Source organism: Perissodus microlepis, chromosome 7 (genome assembly GCF_051167445.1).
Source record: "Perissodus microlepis isolate ML-2025 ecotype Zambia chromosome 7, ASM5116744v1, whole genome shotgun sequence".
NCBI lineage: Eukaryota > Metazoa > Chordata > Actinopteri > Cichliformes > Cichlidae > Perissodus > Perissodus microlepis.
In genome coordinates, this window is record NC_140467.1 from 59,650,352 (window position 1) to 59,663,005 (window position 12,654).

Consider the following 12,654-nt stretch of genomic DNA (forward strand, 5'->3'; position numbering starts at 1 on the left):
GTCATGGGCACCTGCTCCAATCAGAAGCTGGGTGGTTCCATATGTCCCAAAATTACACTCAGTTGACACTTTCTCTGGTACAACGTGCCTTAATCAGGTTTTCCCCATTTTACCGTCAGAGCTGTCTCAGTTCTTCATGGCACAGATTCAAAAAGATGCTGAAAACATTTCAGAATTTGGTGAGCAAATTGTGTGCTGTACATCCATGATGTGTCTCTCCTGTTCCAGCACATCCCAAAGGTCCTCCTTTGGATTGAGGGGTGACGTGGAGCCCATTTGAGTACACTGACCTCACTGTCATGAGCCTTCTGTATAAGAAGTCATTACTTCCTTCCAAGTCCACAGTGAGCCTGTCCACACAGACAGAAAACTTTTTCACCACTGAGCTCTCCTCCTATCTCAGCTTCTGCTAGAAAAATAGACCAGCTTGATTAGAGGACCTGAAACCTTTAGACCCGAGCCTTCCACACAGGGTGAGAAAGGACCACGGGAGCTGTTTGTCAGTAATGGAGGTCCAGGTGTCTGATATGAAGTGTCCAGAGTAGTCATAGAGATTACGTGAATATACGCTGACCTCATTATTTGAAACTCTGGCCATGTTTAATGTAAGTCTCTGCGATGTAACAATACACATGTAACAGGAAATAAGGATAAAGACAGTAATGTAAGTAAGTAATTTTATTTAGGACTTTGTTACCAGGTCACAAAAATAAGTACGGATGTCACAAAGATGTCTGAGTTTTTAACAGGGCCCATAACAGCTATTAAAAAATATAAAAAACACATGAAGTTTCATTCACCTTTCATTCCTCGAGTTAAATTCAATTTTATTAATACAGCGCCATACATCTCGCAATCTGTCAGATTTATTTTGTCACCTTTAAAAATGGTTGAAGTCGCATTCTTTTAGCAGCCAGCAGGGGGCAACTCATGTTCAACAAAGGAAATATCACCGCTGATGAAACTCTCTCAGGCAGATAAATTAAAAGCATTAAAAGCAGGAAGAGCCGCTGAGGTGACTGGTTGCTAAACTGCAGTTCATGCAAAGATATATATATATATTTTTAATTATTATTATGGGCTGATATTAGCCCTGCTGGCCGATATCGACATATCAGCAAATAAGATGGCATATTTTAATGTGAGTAGTCAATATTTATCTGTTCAATCATATCAATTTGGTGCTGACGAAATGTTCAAAATTTAATCTGAAAGCCTTTAAAACTTTTATACTAGATATTTTTCTTTCCTCGAACAATGTAATTAAATTATTAAAACACAAACAAACAAAGAACACTAAAAAAATAAAAAATAAAAATTGTAATTTCACACGTTGATATGGACCCAGAAATTTATAACCGCAGCTATCTTAAACTTCTCTAGCACACAGCGAAACGTCTGGAACACCGTTCAGTTTTAATAGCTTTAAGCTGAAACGGTGTTGAGCGCTGCTGCAGAAACTCATCAGAACACGAGAGTTCATGTTCAGGTTACACGAAACAACCACTGTTTTCGGCCTCACTCCTAATCAGAAGGCCCTGTGTCCGCTACCAGTATGATAGGCTACTGGATTTTTTTCGGCAGGGAAAAGATGAAGTGTGGAAATTTCTCGTTAAAAAACAAAAAACAAAACAAAACAAAAAAAATAAACGCCGATTCAAAGCCGAACATTTTTATTGAAAAAACATGAGTGCGTGAGGTTTTTTTTAATATATATACACAAAGCATTTTGTAAAATACAGTCATTATAAAATTGCTGTTAGCATGGGTTAACATAACACAGAGCTTTATTATGGCTGATCATGAACTCTGAAGAGTATTCATTCATCACCGATCTGCTTTTGCTTAAAAGCTTCTTGAGCCCAGGTGACGCTCTGGCTCACACAGATGTGCTTCCCGGCGGCTGTACCGATCCTGCAGGAAGATTACAAAAGAGTTAGGACAGAAGATACCACGCTGTGCCTCGTGTGTTTATGGATTCTGAGTTTTTTTGTTTTTGTTGCTGTTGGTGGGTTTTTTTTCGGGTTTTCTTCTTCTTCTTCTTCTTCTTTTTGCCTGTCCCATTCGGTACTTTAGCAACCGGGATTATTGTCTGAAGGCCAGGAAAGATGCCCAACTGATTTATTTTTCCATTTATTTTTGGTCATGGCTTTGCCAAATTGCTCCACTTGATAGATCTTAATAATAAAATTATTATTATTATTATTATTAGGGAAAGAAGGGAAAGAAAAACAGGTGAAGAGGGACAGTGAGAGAAGACCCTAAAAAAGCATGCACACTGTTTTGTGTTCAGAAATTACGATTACTGTAATTACTCATTGTGGTGACATACACAAATGCTTTTTCCAGACAGGCGCTGTGAGTCTTGATGACAGAGACTATTTTCTTCGGTGGTATCCTTCCAGTAAAGAATTTGAAACAGCATTGTCCAGGAGACATTTGAAGCAATCCTTGAGCTGAAAGAAAAAATAAAAAGACAGTAAAAAATTCAGTTTCATAGCAGCATGTGTCAAAGGTGTTGAGCACTCAGCCTGGAACTCAGTCTTTAAATAGAAAGGCAGTGACATTAACACTGTCAGAGAGCTCAGGTCCTTTATGATATACACTGTAAACTTCTGATGTATATGGACAATAGTACTGTAACTCGATGCCACAATCACAGCAACTCAGCAGAACATGTAGTTACAGATGGGGGGGTTACTGAATGCTTGATATTGATCCAGTACCTGCAGAGCTCCAAACCTCCTCTGGCATTAACAGCAGCACAAAACTGTGTGCTGGGAGCTTCATGGCATTGCTGGCTGAGCTATATGTGTAATTTGTTAGTGACCCAGTAGTGTTGTACATATAATATATGTCAGAAATATGAACAAAGGAAGCATGCTTTCTTTAGAACAAAAATAAAGTCTTTCTTCCTCTGATTATTATCTTTCGACCTGTTGTTCAGGTCAAACTATCACCTCGTTTCTAAACACACCACAGCTTATTTTTTTTAATCTGGATCAAACAGTCATAAAGTAAACACATACATAACCTCACGTCATGTATGTGATAAAAGCAAAAGTTTGTCTTTGTAACATTTTAACGTGTTTTGTCATCAAACTCAAAACATTTGAAAATGAATTTTTAAAATAACTCATCGCCCTTTTGAAGTTTTGTAATAACCTCACCCACGTAATGTGAAGTTCATTCACAATAATCAGTAAAAGTTTTTAACTTGTAACTCATTTAAGTTATGATGATTACTAATAAAATGAGATAAAATAAAAACATTCAAGAGGGCATTTATCCCCAGTTAAAAGCAGACTGACAGACTTACGTGTAGCATCGCAGTAATAAACCGTGAGCAGCAGAAGCAGCAGTCCCACTGTGGCCTTCATGTTGATTTCACTCTGGATGTGATGATGTCCTTCGGCTGTCGCTCTAGAAAGTTAACTGAATACTTAATGCTCTGTCACGCTGATACAAAGGGCAGTCTTAACAGATCTATTATAGTGAGTTGCCTTTTTGGGTAAAAGGAAGTGTAAGAGACACACCACCACTTAAACATGTAGATTAAAGATCACTCACCAAGCAACACCTCTGCAGCTTCTCCACATCGATTATGGAAACAGATAACATCATGTTCCATCTATTCAAATCAGCTGAGAACGATGACCACATTTTTAATTTTTTTAATTAAAGTAATTTTGTTTGAGAAGACATGCGTAACAGCATAATGCCTGTTTATTTCTGCCGTATGATTCTTTATAATCCCCCAAAGCTGATTCTGTTCATCTGGACATAGCGTTTTCAGTGCAAGAAACATTTTGTCACTCGCCCAATTACTTGTTTAGTCTCAGCTCGACTGCAGGTTTCCCCAACCTTATAACCAGTACATTTGCATAATGACTGAAACTAGCACCACTGACTAATAATGGGCAGTGAGGTCAGTTTCATGATCATTAATATGCCAGCTATCATGACCTCCTTTATAATGTTTGTGTGACAAAGTGGGTGAGAACAACTTTTGTCCAGAGTTAAAAGCTGGATATTCTTAGTTAACATTCTTGTTTTGATTTAGCCATATCTCATATGTATTCTGTAGTAGGCAAACGTGTACTATCCCGGGTTTGTTTATGTTTCGCACTGTTACAGATTATTTAATGTAACATCTTGGTTTAAATCAACTCTGACAAGTTTGTTAATTGTCTAGTTTGAACTCACCTAACCTACCTGTGTGCCAGGAACAATAGGAGGAAATGTAGTTTCAATTCCCGTATTTATAGCGTCCAGGTTAGTCTGAGATCACAGGAAGAGACCAGGTCAAGAAGGGGGAGAATTCTTGTAATTTGATAAAGTCTTGTAATTTGACTTTGTGTTTGTTGAGAAAGGGATTTATTGTTGTGATATGTATTGACTACACCTTAGTTTTTATAGCTAATAAAGAGTAGCATTATACGTTTATGAGAATGGTAATATTTGTCTTACCTACTGCATGGAATAGTTCAGAGGAGAAATTGTTTGGATAGCAGAAGAACTCTGGTGTTAGTGGGAGAAAGGACCAGGTCAGTATAGCTGTGTGCATGTGACCATAATTGCTGCTGATTTAAGTTCAGTCAGCAATGACAGTAACTCGTCACTCGGATGGTAACAGGCTGCATATGTGCACACATATATACATTCAGTGAACACAGTTATGCACACTGTACTGAGTTGGACCATATTTATTGTATCACGTTTTTCATTGTATAGATTCAAAAAGGTGCTGAAAACATTTGGAGAGATTTTTTATCCATATTGACATGATAACATCACACACTTCCTGCAGATTTATTGATATTATTTATTAATTTGAATCTCCTGCTCCAGCTGTCGTGGAACTTTGTAAATAAAGTCTGCAACACGGTAGGAGCTGTGATCAAGCTATTTATTACTGCACGCAGGAGGTCACACACACACACACACACACATCAAAACATAACAGGTTCATAGCAATGAGTGTTCTAACCTTGCAGCGCCCCTTTTATAACACCGCACAAACTCTGTGTATCTTTTCAGTTACAACAGTCTTTCAGCTGTTGCTGAACAGAGAAGACTCCCACTATCCTTTCCCAACCCTCTGAGCAAAACAGTTAGCAGATAACATATTTGTTCAAAAACACCCTGCAATTAAAGCGTATCCTTTTCATTCAAAATTTCCGTGTGTTCATATAGTGGTTTATGTACACTCAATCTGGCCATAATGAGTGTATGTAAATTTCTGACCACAGTATTAGAGAGATTCCTGGAGGGCATCAAAAGCAAAACAATCGTGGGTTTACTTATGCTTTGCAAAACATCTTAGAAAATACAGTCATTATAAAATTGCTGTTCACAGATTGCTGTTTAATCTGTTCACAGATTAAAATAACTAGAGCTTTATTATGGTTGACCATAAAAAAGCTGGCCTCCTGAGGAATCATGCTGGGAATGGGCAGATGGTCTGTCTCATAAATCTGGAAGACACTTTTTCTAGTCGTTCCTGTTCATTTTTGTAATTTACTCCATAAAAGTCACAACAAAAAGAATTTCTTTCCTGAGATCCTCTTCCAAGGCTTTCACTGCAGCCGCCTTCAGTAAACTCTGTATTCCCATTCATGAACCTTTCTCTTGATTGTCGAGTTTGAGAATGATACACGTTTCTCCTCAAGATGTGAGGGAAAATATTCTGCAATCATCCACTTTTTAAAAAATCTTCTGTCTTCTCTAATACAAGTTAGACATTAAACTGCTTATTTGTCATGTAATACCAGGAACAGGCCTCACTTGGCCATAAAACTGCTCTCACTCAATTGTTCAGTTGCTTTAAGCCTCTGAAAATGGAGGACTGTGAATAAAAATGCCTACAACTCTTAATTAATATTATACATCTGTTGATCCCTTTCACTGTTTCAGTTAAAATCCAGTGGTGAAATTGCAAAAAAAAAAAAAAAAAAGTCAAAATGTAGCATGTACTGTTCCAGGAGTGAAAAACCCCATATCAGGCTATGTTGTGCTCAGTAGGTAGAGTGGTCACCCCATAACTGGAAGGTCGGGGTTCGAATCCACTGAACGGCTATCCAGAAGCACCCCTGAGCAAGGTACACCTACACATGGCTCCCTGGGCACCTGATTAGTGGCTGCACACTGCTTCACTGAGTGAATGGGTTAAATGCAGAGAGATTAATTTCCCCACGGGGATCAATAAAGTATACATTATTATTGCAACATGAACTTCTGTATAGATGTTGTTGTTCCTGTAAGGACTGTATGTTGCTATGCTAACAACAAGCCCTGGATCACAGGTAATGTTATGGACCTTCTGAACCAAAGGAAGAAAGTTTTTAAAGTTGGTGATCAGCAGGAGCTCAAGTGCATGCAGAAGGTACTCAGAGTCTAGCTCAGGGAGGCAGAGAAGTCTTGCAGGAGTCAGCGCAGACTGTACTTCCTCAGAAGGCTGGTGTCCTTCAACATCTGCAAAACGCTGCTGCAGATTTTCTATCGGCACGAAGAAGAGGGGCATTTCACACCTGTACAAAATTGTGAGGAAGGCAGGCTTCATTGTAGGAGCTGGATATCCTGACATCAGTGCCTGTCTGTCTATGTTGTGACAAACTTTTCAAATGTTTTCATACCCGGGACAATCTGATGACCTGTGCGGTTTTAATGCTTCATTAACTATTCACTAACTTTCTTAATGTTTAATTCCCCACAATGAAACCTCTTTCACTAAGTTAAAAACATCCATGCATGTTCTTACAGTACACAAGTTCGTGTACACTCGTCCTGAGATTCCTGAGTTCAAAAAAATAATTAAAAGTCCCAAAATTAATGTGACACTACATACACTCATCATCGACATGAAACTTCTGACCACAACTGCAGATGCTTGTTTGTTTGTTTTTAATTGAAACATTCTTGGAGAGGATCGCAAGCAAGTCAAGAGCACATGGGTTTATTTATGCTTTGCAAAGCGTCTTGTAAAATACAGTCATTATAAAAATGCTGGCAGTGAAGAATAACATAACAGAGCCTGTTATTATGCTTGATCGTGGGCACTGAAGAGCATTGTTAGTCACTGCTCTGCTCTTTGTTAAAAGCATCTTGAGCCCAGGTGACACTGTGGCCCACGCAGAAGCGTCTTCCTTTGGCTGTATGGATCCTGCAGGGATATTACAAAAGAGTTAGTACTGAAAATATTACGCTGTGTCTCAGTAAAATGTTCGTGCGATTTGTTTTGTGTTCAGAAACTGTTATTATTAATCTAATTACTCATTGTGGTGACATACACAAATGCTTTTTCCAGACAGCCGCTGTGAGTCTTGGTGACAGAGACTATGTTTTTCACTGGTATGCGTTCTGTAAAGAAATGGAAACAGCATTCTCCAGGAGCTATCTCATCCAATGCTTTAGCTGGAAGAAAGAAAAAGAGCCACATCAATTCAGTGACCTCAGGATCCTTCATGTTAAAATTATCTGAATCTTAGCAGGTTGGATTAACCTGCTAAGAAGCCTCTGGACAAAAAATAGCCAGAGGCCTTCTGACTCTATGAGTGATTAAACACAGCCTTAGTTATGAGTGTACAACTCACGATAACAAGCTAACCCTGCAAAATCCATCTTAGTTGACACCATGCAAAACCTCATCCTTGAGATAGACCACATGTTACAGAGTTAAAGTGACATCTGAAAACCTAATATCATGTCTGTGGTACAAATGCATCTTTGTTATGCATGCATATTTTATAACCAAAGCCAAAAAACAACCTTTTTAAATGTATTTACTCAAAGTAACAGCACACCAAAAATCATAATTAATCTGAGGTTAATTTAGTCAAATGCAAACCTTGTAAGTCATGCAACTTATGATGATTACTATTAAATTAGATAAAAATTGAAATAAAAACATCAAAGTGCCTCAGGTGTAATTTATCCTTAGCCACATGCAGACTGACAGACTTACGTCCAGCAGCCCAGCAATAAACCGTGAGCAGCAGAAGCAGCAGTCCCACTGTGGCCTTCATGGTGACTTCACTCTGGACGTGATGATGTTCTTTGGCTGTCGTTCTAAAAAGTGATCTGAAAGTTTAATGCTTTGCCACACTCATAAATAGGGCAGTCTTAACAGATCTGTCGTAGTGACTTGCCTTTATGGGTAAAAGGAAGTGTAAGAGACACAGATGCAGATCACTTAAACATGTAGATTAAAAATCACCCATCAAGCAACACCTCTGCAGCTCCTCCACCTTGAGTACAGAAATAGATAACATCAAGGATGTAACATGGATTCAACTCAACTAACAACCATCAATCCATTTTCACTACCATATGTTCTCGAGTCACATGACTCTACAGTACTCATAGGCACCTGCTTCACTCAGAAGCAATGGAAGCAAAATGGAAATTTTCCATTTCTAAAAACTGAAATGATAAACAGCTGCTGGTATGGGGTTCCAGACCCCCCAACATCACAGTCACCTGACACTTTATCAGCTATACCTTGATCACACCAGGTTGAATCAATCTGGCTTATGAACTGACTCAAGCACTAATGCCTCAGGTTCAACGAGATACTGGAAACATTCCCCAGAGGTTTTGGTCCATGTTGACGTCAAATAGTTGCTGCAGATTTGTTGGTTGCACATCCATCAAGCCCCAAAGGTTCTCCATCTGAATGTGAAGGCCATTTGAGTACCGTGAGTGCGCTGTCATCTTCAAGAAACCAGTTTCAGATGATTTGAGCTTTATGACATGGCACATGGGTGTGGACCCAGGGTTGTGAGTTTTTTGTGGGCAAGCCTGGGACCACGACAACTATCCTGCTGGATGCAGCTATCAGTCAATGGGTAAACTGTGGTTAAAAAGTAATAGATGTGGTCACTAAGAGGCCCAATAAAATATCCCACACCCCATGACACCACCACCAGCAGACGAGGTAGGATGGCTCTCATGTATTTGAACCAAATTCTTAATCCACCATCAGGCAGACTAACCAGACAAAGCCCATCATCTTCATGCTTTGATATGTTGTGCGTTCAGAGATACTCTTCTGTATCTGCCATTGCTTTTCTATCAGCTCGAAGAAGATGAAGAGGCTGCTTTTAGCTTCTTCCTTGACACAAGGGGCCACCACAACTAGTTTAGTTGTTAGTAGTTTGATTTGGTTTTACACAGGATGCCTTTCCTGACACAACCTCAAACAGCATTTGAGCTCAAATCAAACCAGCATTTTTTTTTCCAGCCAAGCAAACGTGACAACTGCAACGAAAGCTAGTCTGACCTTTCTCCTATGACCTCTCACATCAAAAGTGTATTTTTACCCAAAGAACCGCTTACAAGATATTTTCTATTATTTAGACCGATCTCTGTTAACTCAAGACATGGCTGTGTGGAGAAGCTCCCAGCCCGTCTGGCACCAACAGCCAAAGTTCAAAGCCACCTTAATTCACCTTCTTTTGTCATTTAGACGCCCAATTTAATTTTCGTCAAATTGTCTTGACCACGTGCACACGCCTAAATGCACCAAAGTACCGCAATATGATTGGCTGATTAGTATTAATAAGCAGTTGAACAGGCGTATGTAATAAAGTGGGTAGTGCACTCTTTTATAAGTCTTTGCAACTTTGAATTTGAATTCAATTGTGAAAAACAGATTATCCATTTTTATATTCCAGCATGCACGTGTGCTCTTACTGGTGCTTCACTGACAGCTGAGCCTTCGTCAATGTGGTTGCATGTGGTGTGGATTTATTTCTGAAAGCATTATTTAATGAATTCCACAGAACAGAGCAGCTATGGGAAAGTCATGCAAAACAAACAGAAACAAACACCAGTCAAAACTGTTTTATTCACAAGTGAAGGACAGTTCAGAGATGAACAGGCGCAGACAAATGTTTAACCACAACCTTTAGTTCCTGTTCATGTGTTGGTGTGACGAGCATTAGTCGGTCAGACCGTAACCACTGCAACTGTTATCACAGGAACAAATTTTCTCTCTTTTGCATCAAACATCATTTGGGTTGCTCTGCACCAGAAGAGACTGAAGTAAAACACAAAAACCAAATACCTTAACCCTGTCGCTGGCCTCCGTGCTGCTTTGTGGTTGACGCCCCAGAAAAATATTCCATCACCATTTCCTGAAGTTCAGCTGTAAGTGAAGCCAGAAACAAAAAACTGCATTTATACACTAATTTCACCATGAAATTTGAATGCACTTTCCTCCTTATCTGTAACGATTTTGGAATTATAGAGCCACAAAAAACAGTGTGTCATCCCCCCATCCCATCCCCCCACTTCAGAAAAGTCTTAAATGTATATATTTAATGTAACTGCAAGAAAAAACAGAAGTCAGTGCCTCAAAATGTTGGAATTGTGATTAAAACAGTAGAGTGGTCAACGAGGCGACTGAAGTGCACTGTGAGGAGGCGTTTCCTTGAAAGAAAGCAGTGAATCATTATTACGAGAAAACTGAAACAATGATGAAGTAAAACGTTGCAGTAAAATGTCTCTAACCTTTTAGCAGCCCCAGTAAATGAGAGGCAGATCTGAGAAATTAGAATGTACTCTTTTAACCACAGCCCAGCACCTTTCGTGATACCATCTCGACTGATATAGCTGACAGCGACAAACAGAAAAGATTGTGTGAGATTGCTATTTGTGTGTTCCATTGTAAGCCTGTTGCCCCTGATCTTATCACAAGGAAGCAGCTTGTGGTTCAGAGAGGAATCCACACAACAACTGCATATCTGGGTATTGTAAAATTGTAAAATATAATACCCATTACACAACGCATGGGTCTGGGTACATGTGCGTGGTGCGTCTGTAATTTCACACATTTGCGTGTGTGAAATTCCACAGATCAGCATAAAATTACTGCTATGATTCTCAGCTCTGGTCTCACCTACACAGTTTTAACTAAAAAGTAAAGCTAAAGGTTATTCAAAGTAAAAGCCTCCAACCTTAATACACAAATACACATATCTGTCTTTTTTTTAGCATAATTCAGAGTGAAATTATTTATTGTGTTTTTTCTTTGTATTTGATCATGAGACCGGATTGGCCTTTGGTTTCACATAATCATTGTTGAACATGTTGCTTCAGCAAAGTGAGGAAAAAGGCTCACGTGGATGGACTGCTGTTATTTATTTTATTTATTTGTATTTATAATATTATTTATATATTTATATTTATTTATACATTTTCTTTATGTTACCTCTGCGTGTGTGTGGTTGTGTGTGTGTGTTTTATAAATCATGTAATAAATATTATCAACAGACAGGAGTTTTCCCTCTTTCTCTCAAATGTGCTGTATCTTTCGGTTTTGAATAATTATAGATTTTTTTCTAATCTTTCTTTATATCAGCAAAATATTTAAAAACATTTTCATTTTTAATCAGCTGAATGAATACCTTTTATCTCATGGTCTTTGTGATAAGTACCAATCAGGTTTCTAACCAATCATAGCACAGAAATAGCTCTTACTAAAGATAAAAGTGACCTGTAGATCAACAGTGACTCACACGGAGTTTCAGTCTGAGCTCGATCGCCGTTTCCTTTGACTGCGTGTCATAATATTTTAATTCAAAGGCTTCATTATTCAGTTTCAATCAGTAGCTTTAGATCCGCACAAGCAAAAAATCAGTCAGGGGTTCCTCGAGCCTCGGCTCTTGGTTACTCTGGCGTAACGCTCTATTTGGAGGATTGTCCAAATCATCAGCAGTCAGAGTTCTTACACATGCAAAGCACTTTGCCCCCTCAGCGCAGCTCTGACTTGCTCAGTGTCTCTAAACCAATTAGTCCAATTATTTCGGGCTCATGTGCAGTCCTGTGCCCTGATCGTACAGTGTCGATATAAACTGCATGAACTATGTGCCCTTTGCAAGCTGACTCAGTGCTGCATGTTCTCACATGAGAATCTTTTTTTAGAGACAATGTGCTGTAGTTCTGTGAAATTAGCAGTGATTCTGTGGTTTCAGCTGACATTTATCAGTCAACAGTTGCACAGTCTATGCATGGTGATAACGTTTAATGTCATGTTTGTCAGATTCAGGAACTTTTTGGTTCCAGCATCAGGTCCACCGAGCGTCTCAACAGGAAACGCTGCACTTTCTCACCTCACAAAATTTGCCTGACAACATTTCTTCATTTTGTTTATAAATAGTTTTGCACTCCAAACATGGTTACGAAGTTGACCCCGGAGCCGACCCCGATGCGTGGATCAGAGTGTGTAAATGTGTGTTTGAAAAAGAGCCTGAGTGAATGAGCCTGTAGTAAGAAATCACTATTAATGCTTAAGTACAGCTAATAACAAGCACTCAATGAACGGGAAACAAGACTGCAATGATTCATTTTAGGTTTTTTAGTAGTTGCAATATGACACATGAAAAAAATCACTATTTTTTAATTTTCTATGAATTATTTTTAACACATTCTTAATGATTATAAAGACATGTCACAAAGAAAAGCAGCTTTTGTCTCTGGATAACTATAAGAGCATTTTTCATGATTTGTAAATGTTTAGTAATGTTTAGCAAATGAATCCATGATAAAATATTAGTAAAATATTTGTAGCAGCTTTTTGTTCTATTTTGTCTCATCATTTGATTCATGTTTCCATGTGAACCCCAAATGAATCAGAAATATTGAATTACAAGA

At 38.7% G+C, this 12,654-nt stretch overlaps 2 protein-coding genes across 2 annotated transcripts; both read right to left on the bottom strand.

Moving 5' to 3' along the window:
- Nucleotides 1-663: 663 nt before the first annotated feature.
- Nucleotides 664-3,443, bottom strand: LOC146384362 (C-C motif chemokine 13-like). The gene is made up of 3 exons (XM_084936320.1): nucleotides 3,320-3,443; nucleotides 2,333-2,456; nucleotides 664-1,914 (listed from the first exon to the last, which is right to left on the bottom strand). Exons 1-3 carry the CDS (start codon nucleotides 3,378-3,380, stop codon nucleotides 1,821-1,823), a joined length of 279 nt encoding a protein of 92 aa, XP_084792446.1. The 5' UTR covers nucleotides 3,381-3,443; the 3' UTR covers nucleotides 664-1,820.
- A 3,420-nt stretch (nucleotides 3,444-6,863) lies between these two features.
- On the bottom strand, nucleotides 6,864-8,126 carry LOC146384363 (eotaxin-like). The gene is made up of 3 exons (XM_084936321.1): nucleotides 7,964-8,126; nucleotides 7,290-7,413; nucleotides 6,864-7,162 (listed from the first exon to the last, which is right to left on the bottom strand). The coding sequence occupies exons 1-3, from the start codon at nucleotides 8,022-8,024 to the stop codon at nucleotides 7,072-7,074; spliced, it is 276 nt and encodes a 91-aa protein (XP_084792447.1). The 5' UTR covers nucleotides 8,025-8,126; the 3' UTR covers nucleotides 6,864-7,071.
- Between the last annotated feature and the right edge of the window lie 4,528 nt (nucleotides 8,127-12,654).

Coding starts and splice junctions, on each gene's coding strand:
- LOC146384362 (XM_084936320.1), bottom strand. CDS start 3,380: ATGAAGGCCACAGTGGGACTGCTGCTTCTGCTGCTCACGGTTTATTAC. Junction 2,457..3,319: donor TTATTACTGCGATGCTACAC/GTAAGTCTGTCA, acceptor TTTTTCTTTCAG/CTCAAGGATTGCTTCAAATG. Junction 1,915..2,332: donor TGTCTGGAAAAAGCATTTGT/GTATGTCACCAC, acceptor ATCTTCCTGCAG/GATCGGTACAGCCGCCGGGA.
- LOC146384363 (XM_084936321.1), bottom strand. CDS start 8,024: ATGAAGGCCACAGTGGGACTGCTGCTTCTGCTGCTCACGGTTTATTGC. Junction 7,414..7,963: donor TTATTGCTGGGCTGCTGGAC/GTAAGTCTGTCA, acceptor TCTTTCTTCCAG/CTAAAGCATTGGATGAGATA. Junction 7,163..7,289: donor TGTCTGGAAAAAGCATTTGT/GTATGTCACCAC, acceptor ATATCCCTGCAG/GATCCATACAGCCAAAGGAA.